At 37.5% G+C, this 13,834-nt stretch overlaps 1 protein-coding gene across 2 annotated transcripts in view; it reads left to right on the forward strand.

Annotated features, from left to right (window-relative positions):
- LOC110022426 (protein phosphatase 2C 32) overlaps positions 1 to 12,212 on the forward strand; it is a 43,972-nt gene extending 31,760 nt beyond the window's left edge. For both annotated transcript variants that reach the window (XM_020721373.1, XM_020721363.1), the window contains exon 5: positions 11,792 to 12,212. In XM_020721373.1, coding sequence (XP_020577032.1) covers positions 11,792 to 11,907 — 116 coding nt within the window. In that variant the 3' untranslated portion in view covers positions 11,908 to 12,212. The remainder of the gene's footprint in view (positions 1 to 11,791) is intronic.
- Positions 12,213 to 13,834: the final 1,622 nt, after the last annotated feature.

The following is a 13,834-nucleotide window of genomic DNA, read 5'->3' on the forward strand; positions in this document are numbered from 1 at the left end:
ATATATATATATACATATATATATATATATATATATACATATACATATACATATAAACTTTTGTAAACATCAAAATTTTATGTATTTCTTTATGTTTGTAATGAAATGAGACAATTTGGTTATTTTTCATTCCTTTGACTTTTACCTTAAGTATTTTATTGTGATAATTGCTTTGTGATGAGCATGTGTTCATTGGATGACTTGGATCTTGTGCAAGATCGTGTCATTTTGATTTGTCATGACCCCACACAAGTCTTACACTGCCTCTCTTATTTTGCTTTAGTCAGATTTATTTCTTGATTCGGCCCACATCGCTGCCTTCATGTGGGTAATCACCGATATTGACGTTGAGCTTAGCGATTAGCTTTTTTTATGCTTGGCGCGGGGTGTTGATTGGACGTCTATGGCGTCTTTGTCGGTTGCATTTGCTTTTTGCCACAATCATTCGATTCACATTTTACACTTTTTGAGGTCTAAATCACTAGGTCAGATCATCGCTTCAGTTGGGCTAACATTTCGCCAGGTCTTAGGAGGATCTTGCCGCTGCCTTCGCGGGATAACCGCTGACTCGTCGCTGTGGTGATTTATGCATACCATTCGCGGAGCTTGTCACTACTAGGTAAGAACCTCTCCTAGAGCTTTATCTGACTCAAGCGTAAAGTTTTTTGATACGGCAACGTTGAGTACTCTGTCAATCATCCTTTTGAGGGCTACGATCGGTGTAACTTTTGGGTTCAAGTTCCGCAAGCCTCAATTGGACCTGGGAGGATGTTAGAGAATTTGTTTGCAATATTAGAATGATTTTTGAAATAATACCTTTTTTATGTGGTGAACGGGGTGACAGCCTCTAGAGACAGACCGAGCGGTGAGCTAGTTGGGTCGATCGATTTGTTTTAACCAGTGGGAGCCAGACATTCTTTTAGAGTTACTCACCTCCTAGCCAAATGTTCTAGTAAGTGACGTAAACAGTGTTTTAGGCTTCACATCTATTAAATTAACTCCTTGTTCTTCTTCTTGTTTAAGAGTCTTTAAGATCTATTTCAACTCATTGGTGTCGCTTCTCGTCTTGTTGGTAACATGCTCCACACTCACCACATCTTTGAGGATGTTGAATAGCGTTAAGAATCTGGAGGGAGAAGTGGAGAGAGAAAGAAGAAGAAAATAAAGAGCACGCATAGACTTCTCTCATAGAGATTACAAGAGAAAAGAAGAGAGCACTCCCTATAGAGTATGAGTCTAGAGAAAAAAGCCAAAAAATTTTTACATGTAATAGACCCCAATTTATAGAAGATGGAGGTTCATAAAGTGGAAAATTACTTATCTTCCCCTGCTTTAATATGAGGCTATAAGACATTTTTTATTGTCCTTTGTCGTGCCTTTTCATATTTACAACTGATTTTGGCATCATTTAATGTTTCCGAGCCTTTTGGTTTATAGATCTTTGAGTCAGTCGACGATGTTGGTGTCGGCTTTCTATATTGTATATGTATCGGTTGTTCTTCGCTCTAGAAAGCCAGTCAGCTTTGAGAGTGGTTGCCGGTCAGCCGTAGTGCTACCAATCGGTTTTGTGTTCGGCAAAGTTCTTTATGGGGGATTGTTGAGAGTGCCTCCCTTTAATGCAGGTGAGATTTTTGGGGATGTTGGCCCTTTGTTCAGTCGTTGGGGAGGTTGTTTTAGGCCGGTTTGGGTGACCCTTTGATTGGTCGCTAGCCTTTCGCTTGGCTGGTTTGCCACCTGACTTTTAATTCATAAGTTATTTGGCTTTCTGATTACTTAATATTTTGATATAGTCCGTCAGATTGCCTCGAGATTCGTGCTGATCATTTTTGGGTATACACAACATAAAAGTAATATATTGTTTATGGAATACTATAGAGTTATTTGATTTAGTGTAAAATAAATGCATAATTTCATATTTTCTTGTTTGGTTTGAGAAAAATTATTTGAATGTAAAATATTCGATATTGACATCGAAGGGTAGCGATTGACGAAGGTGGTGTGGTTAGCAAATACTGATGTTCAACAGCAACGGTTGGCAACTGACCGGCTTCGGATTGCGATGTAGATATGGAGGGTGGTGACCAACGAGCAACCGGTGGGGTGGTGGAAATGGCAGCCGAATTGTAGCAACAAGCGGTGGCTAGCAGGCGTGCAGTTAGTGGCAAATGTGGCTGGTGGCGGTGGCAACAGGTGGTGGACAACGAGCACACTTTACAATGCGGTGTATTTGAAATTTGAATAAATATAATGACCCAATAAATTAAAATTAAAGTTGAAAATGGATTCTAGCTGCATTGAATTTCTACACTGGATTTGTTTTTTTTTTCAACAAAGCATCAGGAGGATTCTCAAAACTCTTGCAAAATGAACGAAATGCTCTCCTTTTGCTGCTGAGACCAAACAACCCATAAATAGCTTTCTTTTTTCTTCATCAATGTTGTGAACTTTGCTCGTCTCCTAATTGATGAAAAAGATCTTTCATGTCATCTCCCTTGAGGTTTAGAGGAATATTTTGATCTGTGTGGTGGCAGACGCAGGTGTATCTTTTTCGCCACATAAAAATTGAGGTCTTTTTTATGTGCTTGACCTCTTTTATCATTATTTTTTTTGGCAATCTTATTCTTTTTAAGGTTGTTACTTGTACAAGTTTAGCCAGGCATGCTCTCTTTTTTAATGTCTAATATCACATAGAAGATTAGGAGTATGATGGCTGTGATAAGAGATCAAGAATTTTGATGATTGAAATTGCTTTGGGCTTTGGAGGATGATGGCTCATTTGAGTTCTTCAACAAGTCTTGGCGAAGTTCTCATAGGGCTTTCAAAGACGCTGTTGAATTTGTTTGAAAGGCAATGCAAAGCTAGATGCAAATGCTTTCTTAGCAATTCAACTATATTTATTGGATAAGTTTTTGATGGAGATCGTGGATTAAACTATTGATAAAGGTTTGTGGCGTAAGCTGGAGCCTTAATAGATAATCACGAGTCTCGAACAAATTATATCGATGGAAAAAGAGTGCATTTACACTGCATGTGAAAAAATATGTTGATCAAATCACATTTGAGTTTATTTCTGTCACCTAAGTGCTGTGAATTATTGATGTAACTATTGTGCCAAGGATCGAGCATTATTACTCTTTTGCTTCTTCATCTCCTTTGAAGTACTTTCTTGGCAGTATTTTATGGACATGATATAATAGGTTTAAAGGATGTCAAAAGTGTTCTTTGAAAGGCGTTCTTGGGAGTGATAAATAACCATATGTTTATTAAAAATTAGGGGGAGATTCTATGAGAAAAAGTCAATTCTAATCATAGCAGGTGTAAGTTTCATGACAATTTTAAGGATATCATTTGCTTTTATTAGAAAGAAAGACACGTGAAGAGGAATTACTTAGCTTTAAAGAAACAAGAGTAACAAGCAAATGAAAACCAAGAAAAGTTGACAGATGCTAGTGTGTTAGTAGATTGGTATCTATTTTGATGTTCTTTTTGATGAAGATAGGCGCAAAGGCAATGAAATTTGGACTCCTGTTCTAGCATGTGTTCTGATTGAGAGATTTTTTTCACATATGGGCTAATTTATAACGGCTGTGTTTGGTGCCAAACTTGAGGTTCTAATACTATGTATTTGAGGATAAATGATGGTGTGACTAATTTATTAGTTTGTTTTAAATATTTATAGACTTTGAGAAAGAATTTAATATTCTTAAAAATTTTATTATTGCAAAATAAGGTTCTTTGGTGAGGCCTAATGCCTCTAGCTTTTTATGGGTACTTTGGTTTTCTTGAAAGCAAAGTATTGTTGACTCTATGTGATTCCAGAGTTAACCCAAATCACAACCAAACGATAAATATTTATACTGAACTTCAAAAAAAGTGCAAGACGACTCTTCAACTGAAACAACACAAGAAATTGCAAACAATAAGCAACAATGACGGTTGCAAAATAAGGGAATGGACGATATAAAAGTCATAAACAACCCCCTCTAGAGGAGGGCAGCAGATCCGGAGGGTAGAAAGGAAACTGTTGTCGACCGGTCGGTAGCTGGGATGAGCCGAGAGGGGGATGAAACTGTTGTACGACCGGTCGGTAGCTGGGATGAGCCGAGAGGGGGTGTTGGAAGGTGGTCGACGCGCAGGACAACAACGGAAAGGGGAGTCCTACTGGACAGCAGCAAGGTGGCAGCCTGCTGGAGCAGTAAGCAGACGGTAGCCTACTGGAGTGGTAGGCAAGCTGGAGGGTAGGTCCTGTCGGCTGGATAGTAGGTTTGGGGAGGCAGAACAACTGTTTGGGGTGGGTAAACAGCAGGTGGGAAGGTGCATCAAGTGGGAAGCAAGCGGGGATGACTGGACAGCAGATTGATATTTTGTATGGGTGGCGGCAGGGGTAGCTGGGCAATGCTAGGAGACTGACAACTAAAAAGGAGGGTGGAGGGAGGGTTGGGCAGGAAAAGGAAAGAAGATACAACACCACCTCGGATTAAGATACACTTAGATCACCACCATCTTCTTGGATACATCCCTAGAACAGAGAAAACACTCCCCACAGGAATCCGAACTCAGATTAATCACCTAAAACTGAATTCCCCAAGCAAAACACCTCCATATATATAGTATTAGTATTTAAGTTAGGCAATGCTGTAAAATAAGAAAGAAATTAAAAAGGGAAGAACTAGAAATAGACAGTGCTTGTTAAATAGGAAAGAAATTAGAAAGGGAAGAAATAGAAATTGCAATGACTTATAATAGGAGATTAATGGGAAAAGGAAAGAAAGAATTGGAGGGAGGAGGGGATGGCAATTCCAGCCTCCAGGAGGACCAGCTGGTCCAGCCTTTTTGCTGGACCAGCCCAGCTAGGCCGGTTTGGCCAGCCTCCTCAAGCAGCCTCGCGTCACTATGTTACAAGTGAAAGATTAAGTGGTTAAATGTTAGATTCAATAGCTTTGGTGAAATACTTCCCCACTTAGAGAAGTAAATAAGAGTTAAATTTAATGTTACACGAATATGGCTTAGAATAAAAAGAGGCACAAATTGTAGGGGCCAACATACTATATTTGTTCATGACGTTGTCTCACTTCTCAAATTAATATATAAGAGAGAGAGAGTTTTCTAACTTGAGCTAAGAGTGTGGTCCAATCTTGGTTGGCTTGAATTGAAATAATGAACCATCTCAATCAAGTCCAAATTCAAATTGTTTTGTTTTTAAAGATGGCGAAGGAGTTACCTTGACAGGGATGAAAGCTAGAGGGATAAGTAACCTTCATTAATGTTTTCTACTATTTGCATAGTCAAGGAGTATGTATAGGTCAGGTGGAATCTTCTAGAGTTGCTTCTATACTATCACCTGTTGGCATTTGGTTGTGGTTTTGATATTGTTGGTGTTGGGGACCATTAGTAGTGGTTCTGTCTAATACCCTTCTGCAAGCTGATAGTTCTTGCTGGAATAATAAGCATGGTGCGAAGGTCACAAAATTGATGTTTGGGGAGAGCTTTTGTAAGGATGTTAGGTTGTCAAGATTGACTGTGTTCAAGGTGAATGTTGTTGAGGTTGATGTGATCACGGAGAAAGTGGTGATCGATCTCTATATGTTTGGTCATCGCATGGAATATAGGATTATTGGTCAGGGATATTGCAGAGACGTAGTTGCAGTTGAGATGTGTCAGTTGAGTGATGGGAATTCCAAATTCTGCTATATGGCACTGAAGCCATAGGATTTTAGTCGTAGCAATGGCTAATGCACGATATTCGACCTCAATGGAGGGCCGAGCTACAGTAGAATGTTTCTTCACTTGCCAGGAAATAAGAGTTTCACCAAGAAACGAACACACCTCGGTTATGGATTTTCAGTCAGAGTGATCATCGCCCAATTGGCATCTGCATAAGATGTAAGTTGAAGGTTCCGTAGTGCAATCTTCATACCAAAATGACTCGTGCCTTTCAACTAGCGAAACAAATGAGCAAGCTGCTTGTAGTTATCTACAGTGGGCGAGTGCATATGCTGGTAGAGGTGATTAACTGCATAGTCAATTTTTGGTCATGTGATAGTAAGGTAGTGAAGCACCTCTATCAGCCGGCGATAGAGTGTTAGTTTATGGAATGGAGTGCCTGGGATGGTAGCAGTGGGTTGCTTGGTTTGCATAGCTACATGGATGGGTTGGTTATCCTATACTCTCGTGGTCTTGAGAAGTTGGAGTATATACCTTTGTTGACTAAGGAAATATTGATTTTCTGAGCGGTAAATATCAATTCCCAAGAAGCAGGCAATGGGGCCGAGATGTTTGAGCTAGATGCAAGCAGCCAGCTTTTTGGTAAGCTGGGAAATGTGCGTGGAATTATTGTCGGAGATGAGATATCGTCAACTTAGATGAGTACGAAGTTGTGAACTTTGTTGATTATAAAGAAGCAGCAATGGATCAGCCTTGCTAATTTGAAAACCACTTGTAGCAAAGAAGGCGTAAAAGGTATGCAACCTTTGGGTCGGAGGGGGGGGGGGGGGGGGGGGGGGGGTATGCGCATTTAATAGGTTTTTATTAAAGATTTCTTATGTAGACGTACATGTTTAGGAAACAGTGGATTGTGGAATCCCGATGGTTCTTTCATGTATACTGTTTTATTGAGTGTGTCGTGGAGGAACACATTTGAAATGTCGATTTGAAGTATGGTCCAGTTATGGTGGAGAGCAACGATAAGTAGTGGTATGTGGATTGTAGGAAATTTAGCCAGAGAGCTAAACGTTTAATGTTAGTTCATGCCGAATTCTTGTCGGTGATCTTGGGCAACTAGTCTTGCCTGGTACCTCGTAACCATGCCTTTGGAGTTGACCTTAGCAGTGTATGTCCATCGTGAGCCAAGAATTGTCTGAATTGGTCGCGCGGGTGGTGCATTGAATTCCTCTTGCATGCCATTTTGCCAATGAGAATGTTTGGAGGCCTGAGTGTAGGAGGTATGATCAGGAAGTGGTCGGGTTTGGTGGAATAGATTGAGTTTATGGCTTGGTTTGAGGGTACCTGTTATGAAGCGGGTTATCATGGGATTTGAAGTTGGGTTGGAATTGAGTAGATTTGGTTGGGTAGTTGATGTAGCCGCTGGACGAGATATGCTAATAGTTTGAATTGGAGATGTAGAGGAGAGTGTTGGTGGAGTAGGTGGAGGAGGTTGGACCTTAGGGGATAAGTAGGTGGTACGTGTTAAGTAACCAGAGGGGCATTAGTTGTTGAATGAAGTGGAAATATATGTTCATCAAAAATCACATGGCAGGATAGGGTGATTTTGTTGGTAGTGGGCTTAGCATTTATAACTCTTATGTTGAATTGAGTAGCCTAGGAAAATGCATTGTATTGATCTCAGTTCAAATTTGTGGGATGTTTGGGGCTTTCTCCATGGGGTAGCATGTGCAGCCAAAATCCGAAGATAGGTGTAGTACGGCTAGGTGAAGATGTTCGTTGTGAGATATGTGATTAATGATTCTTGTGGGCATTCGGTTAATGAGCTGCACGACAGTGAGGAGGATGTTTGTCCAAAACTTATAGGGGAGGTGTGCTTGATGTAGTAGAGCCCAAGTGGTCTCAATGATGTGTTGATGCTTCCTTTCAACGACTCCATTTTGCTTAGGGGTGTAGGGACATGAATATTGGTGTAGTATGCCAAGGTCATTGAGGAAAGCATTTAACATAGTGTTATTACATTTTTTTCCACCATCAGATTGGAGAATTTTAATTTTAGTGTTGCATTGTTGTTGGAGTGATTTAATGAAATTTGTAGTGATGTTTGTGGTCTTAGATTTTGTACATATAGGAAATACTTAACAAAATTTAGAGAAGTCATTAATAAACACAATGTAATATCTATAGCCTTGATAAAAGATAAATGAGGAAGAATCTCGTACATTACCATGAGTGAGTTCTAGTAGTTTATATTTTTGTCCCATGCTCGATACAAAGGGTTGTTTGTGGCGCTTGGTAAGGTTGCATGTGCTACATGAAGTTGAAGTGGTTGGGATGAGGAGAGATTGATGTTTGGATATGACGGGCAAAATTTTTTAATGTGGGTGTTTCAAGCGTCGATGCCAGAATTTAGCTTGTTGTATTTTGCAGAGACGTATAGTAAATGCTTGTGATAGATAAGTTGGTGCAAGAGTCGAGTAAAGTCCTCTAGAACTGGGACCCTGGAGAAGTATCTGTGAGTTCGAGGATCAGAAATGACAGCCAGAATGATCAAAGGAGACAATGACATTATTGTATTTGGTTTGAATAGATAAGAGATTATGAGAGATTAGAGAGATTAGAGAGATGAATTTGGGAGAGATTGAGCTTATGATTTAGAGTGGGAAGGAGATTGATCCCGACTGTTTATATGCAACAGTATAACAATATATGCGATTATATTGTTCAAGTATCTTTTCTACTTTGCAATAGCACCAAAAACTTGATTATGAAGAAAATAAGAATTCTACTTTTTAATTTATATATATATTGGGATACTACGCAAGAATACGTATCATTATCAAGTTACGTATCGAATACGTATCATTATCAAGTAATATAAGATTTTTTGATTAAGCCCTAAATATCGAACCCACAGATATTGTTCACAATACGCACTATTAAGTAATAAACTTCTATTTCAAAAAGACAGTTACTTAAACTAAAGATATTATCACATTAATTAAAGTTTAATTCTTTTTGGTATTTTTGATATTTTGACAATATAATAACTTCTAATAAAAACTTGAGTTTTTGTAAGATAAAAAACACTGAATAAGAAATATTTTTTTTCCTTATCATGAATCAGTAATAAGTATAAGAATTCTGTTGTGGAAGTATGCAAAATTGTGTTGTGTCAAATAGGAGCAATATTATTCTTTACCCTTACTAGAGATGCTATAAAGAACATTAGTTAATTTAAAGTTTGAATAGTTCTGAAGACCGGCTAGGCAGAGAAGATACTAGCTTTCACTCTAAAGTTCCCTCGATTCCCTCCACATGGGGGCTAACATCGCGTATCAAAACCTAAAACAATAAACCAAGTTGGGGGCTTTAACTTATTACTTTAAAGTCATCTAACTCGACACCCTTCAAAGATTATTTCTCTATTTATTTACATTCAATCATATGAATTACATTCTCATCCATACAATCTCATGTGATTTTTTCCAATTGTTGATTGAGACAATGTCATCGCGGTTCTTACATGTTCTCACAATAAATTTTAATATCTTAATGGGTCAAATCAAGGAGTAAATGAAGTACATGGAGTTAAATCATCACAACTTCTTCCAACATTAAAGATCAATATTCTCCACAACTTCCATCCAATACTTTACTTATCATTTTAAGGAAAAAGACAAAGAAAACTACTCAGAATTCATGGAGAAAATAAAACCACACTTTAGTTTAAAAGCAGAAATCACTGTCAAACCAATTAGAAGTCTCAATTAAAATCAAATGTAGTAACAAAAAAGATATAAACTTATCTCAAATCCTCCACCAAACTCTTGAAGTTCCTTTGAATCCCTTTCTTCTTACAATCCCTTCTCTTCTTACAATACTCTTAACTCTCAAAAACTAGAAACTAAAATTAAAATAAAAGTAGATATTTGTGTTTTACAGTCCCTTCTAGAAATCACAACAAAAAAGAATCTAAAACAAAACACTTGAAGAGACTAGAAGCAGCCCCTCGAAAAGTCCCAAGCCTTTCTATTTATAGTTTTCCAAGAGGTGTCTTGGTATTTCTTCAAAATGTTCTTCAAAATCTTGGTATTTCTTCAAAATGTGTCCAAATTTGATGTATTCTCTAAAGGATGCATTCTTTCACAAGTCTTTTAACCATATTTTCGTTTCTAGTAGTTATAACAACCCTCTTTAGCCAATAGGTACCTTAAATGCCCCTTCAAAATTCATCAAAATGAATTAACACGTCAAGTAATTGTCACTGGCGCTTAAGCGCGGGACCTCTGGCGTTTAGGCACGGTCTTCTCTGTTTGGCGCTTAAGCGCCAGATCTGGCGCTTAGGTGCCAAAATACTTTTGCACTATTTTTTCATTTTTGCTCAATATTTGATCATTTTTCATTTATTCTGCTATTTTTCACCTTTTTAGTTGTACCTGAAGAAAAAAAACACACAAATACCTTTTATTAAAGCGTAATATCTAGATATAAAATTGTGTATAAAAATACTATATATTTTAGGTGTATCAAAGATCATCACCTCTGTGCTGAAAATTGGAACAGCTTGTCCGTTACCTACCATGACTTGTTTAGTCCCATTGTTTGTTGTAGCTGGTTGGAGTTGACTTAAGGTCGGATGTGAAGTGGGCAGTTGCACTGGAGTCTAGAATCCATTCCTTAGAGGTAGCATTGAGGGCTTGAGTTGGAAATTTAGCTGCATATTCGAGATTAGTCCTATGCTAATAGATAGATGCAGAATGACCAGTTTTATGCCATATTTGGCATGTTATGTTGGATCGAGTTGATGTCCTTCCTCCATGCGAACCATTCGAGTAACCTCCTCTTTGATTTGCTGGTTGATTTCTGCCTTATCCTCTAGTGAAGCGTGTGTTGCGTCCTCGGGATGCATTAAGCGCCATGGGAGTTTCGATGGTAGGGAGTTGCGTTGCATTTTTTTTAATATTGAATTCCTCGCTGCAAAGAAGAGAGTAGAGGTCATCTAGAGCTATAAGTTGGAGTGTCGTTTGAATGGCCGTTTTGAATGCATTGTAGGTTGGAGGTGCTATTGAGGATATATAGGATGACATCTGCTTGATCCAGTTGGAACCTGCAACAGTGATGTGATCCACCAGAGTTTGGATTTCCGTTAGGTATTGTGCCATAGTTTGATCCTTCATAGATATATGGTGCAGTTCTTTTTTCAGTTGAATCACCTTGGATCTGTTCCTAGGTTGTAATCTGTGCTCTAAGGTTGCCCAAATTAATGATGTGAGGAACAACAGTGGGTGAGATCATGGAATATAAGGCCGCTAGGTTAGGTTTTGATCGATGAGAGTCCACCCTTGGATTTGGGGGTTTTCGGTTTCGTCAAGGGTTATTCCTGTTGAAATCTTGATTTTTGCCATTCAGAAATCCGGCAAAGCCATTTGCTGCAAATATCTTTAGAATATGGGCGCGCCATACATAGGTAGCAAGGGAAAGAAGATTTTGTGAGAACTGTTTTAGGAGGGAGGTAAGGAACTTGAGTGAAGGGGGTATGTTGATGGACTGTGTAGATATGAGAGGATTTGGGATTCGGTCATTTCCTATTCTTTCATTTGCAAGGAGGTATCAGAAATGTGGGAATGATGAGCCAAAGAGTACCGGATCGGGATGCATATTCCTCTTCTCCTAAGACAAGGAAGGAGTTCCCTTTACAGGGAAAAGTAACTTTTCATTTATTTTTTCTACTGTTTACATAGTTCAGGAAGTATATAGAGATCTTGTGAAATCTTCTAGAGTTGCTGCTCTATTATCACCTGCTGCCATTCGGTTGTGGTTTTATATTCTTGGCGTTGGGGACCACTGATCGTAGTGCTATGCCTAATTGTTTTCATCAATCTTGAAATTTTGAGCCAAATTAAATACTCTTGTGCATGATATTGATTGTTCATTAACCTTTGTGTCTACACTTAATCTTAGCCAAAAGGCCGAGAAAAGGTATTATTAACCTTTGTGTCTGCCAGATGAATTTGATCCTTAAAGAACCTAAATTTATTTCTAAAAGTTAATAGTAAAACTTCTGTGTGCTAAATCATAATTGATCAGCAATGCCAATCACATTTTTCTTTCCACTTTCTTATTGCAGGAATGGACTTCCACGAGTTGCTGGACATTCCTCACGGGGATCGCAGAAAATACCATGATGATGTTTCTGTAATGGTAGTTTCTTTGGAAGGAAGGATTTGGAGATCGTCAGGGTGATTTTGAGCGTCTTTTCTGTGCATTTCTTTATTGAACAATGTTCCAACAAGAGGTATCAGCCTCTTTTCTTGTTTCTTCTGGTTTCTCCCTGTTGAGCGCACTGTCTTTTTCCTTTTATTTTTGACCTGGCTGGGGGAGGCCACAGTCTTCAGAAATGTTGCAGTTTGTGAGGAGCCAGATGGATCAACGTCTCCTTTTTCCAAGAGAATTTTTATAGAATCCCTGAAAAATTAATTGTTTAAAAAATTTCTGAACAATGATGATAGTTTATTAGCTTTGACATGCGCTACAGTGTTTTTCAAAGTCTGGATATTAATATTAGGTTTTATTATATTTTAATATTATAAGAGTTGTTAATGAAGCTTTAGCATACAAATTCTAGTAGGAATATTAGAGTTTTATAATAAATCATAATATTATTATCAAATTTTTAATTTCAAATGTCTCTGAATTTTCATTATGCATAAAATGTGATTATATTTTCGTTCTAAAGCCATTGTCTATTTTTCATAAAACGGTCAAAATATGGGGAAACATATTACATCAGAACTCCTGACATAGAACCACATTCGGAGTCCATGATATGCAGACACTTGGCTTTAAGGAAACTCTGTGCGCTTTCCTGTGATTCGGCCCGGTAACACAGGAGAATATCCATTCTATGTTATTCCACGTTATTCAAGTGTTATTGTGGTGGTATTGATGTGTTAGTGTTATTATAATACTGAGAATATTTTCAGAACACAATAACATATGAATATAATCACAATAACACCTGAATAATGTGGAATATTGAATAATGTGGAATAACACGAATGGAATATTTTCTGCGATCTCTGTGAGGAATGTAGCTCTACGTGGCGTCATTTCATGGAGTATTTTATGCGATCCCTGTGAGGAATGTAGCTCTACGTGGCGTCATTTCATTGAATTCCAAACGTAACTTTGAATTCCAAACGTAGCTCTACGTTAAGAGTTTTGATGTAATATTTTTTCCAAAATATGATGACTCGAGGGATGACCACGCTAATGTTGTCTCATGCAGGATGACAATTCTAAGATTTTAGAAAGCGTGCTTGACATGTGAAGTTGGTAGAAGATTTTATTTCGATTTTTGAAATCAAGATTGAAGTACATATAAATCACTAATCTCTAAATAATTGTCATTAGAGTTCATTAAAAAATAATTAAAAAAGTCTGGAGTTAGGGAAAGCATCGTATGATCCATTAGATGACAGCAGGAAAATGTCCTTTCTATCCGTTTGGTATTGTAGATTGGGGCCTGAAAATGATAGGCAAGTAGTTTTAGAAATGCTGCTCAATGATATTGAACTTCACTTATGTACAAGATGGAAAACTTTGTTAGGGGCCATTTAAGATCACTTGATTTTTATTTTCTATTTATTGTTTTTATTTTATTTTGTTTATGATTTTATTTGAACTAAAATATATTTGGCAGGTTATAATATATTCAATTGTTCTTAAAAATAATCGAAGCAAATTTTAGATATTTTAATTATTTTTAAAAATAAGTTGATTTATTATTGAAAATAAAAAAAAATTAAAAAATTGAAAAACGACGCATTAAACAAATATGTTTTAAAATAAAAATAATAAAAAAATTTTGATCCAAAGTAAGCCCTTAGCATTTTCTTTTCATAGAACTAAATTCTTTTTATGGATTGTTCTAAGGTGGAAATAGTTTTGGGAGTTATTGTTATTAATTTTGATGGAAATGAACATTCTCTTGATTTTTGTAGAATTTTGAAATAAACAACCGCCGGAAGGGTGGAGTATTGTAGATATAGAGATCAATTTGAAGAATATTCGGTGCAGTATAAGATGATTACAAATAAAGGTGTTGACCACAAGACTATGGTCCAGTGTGGATAAGTGACGGTGGTCTGAGTGTTGCAAAGATCAAGAT

The sequence above is a fragment of the Phalaenopsis equestris genome, unplaced genomic scaffold (genome assembly GCF_001263595.1).
Source record: "Phalaenopsis equestris unplaced genomic scaffold, ASM126359v1 Scaffold000002, whole genome shotgun sequence".
In the NCBI taxonomy this organism is placed as follows: domain Eukaryota; kingdom Viridiplantae; phylum Streptophyta; class Magnoliopsida; order Asparagales; family Orchidaceae; genus Phalaenopsis; species Phalaenopsis equestris.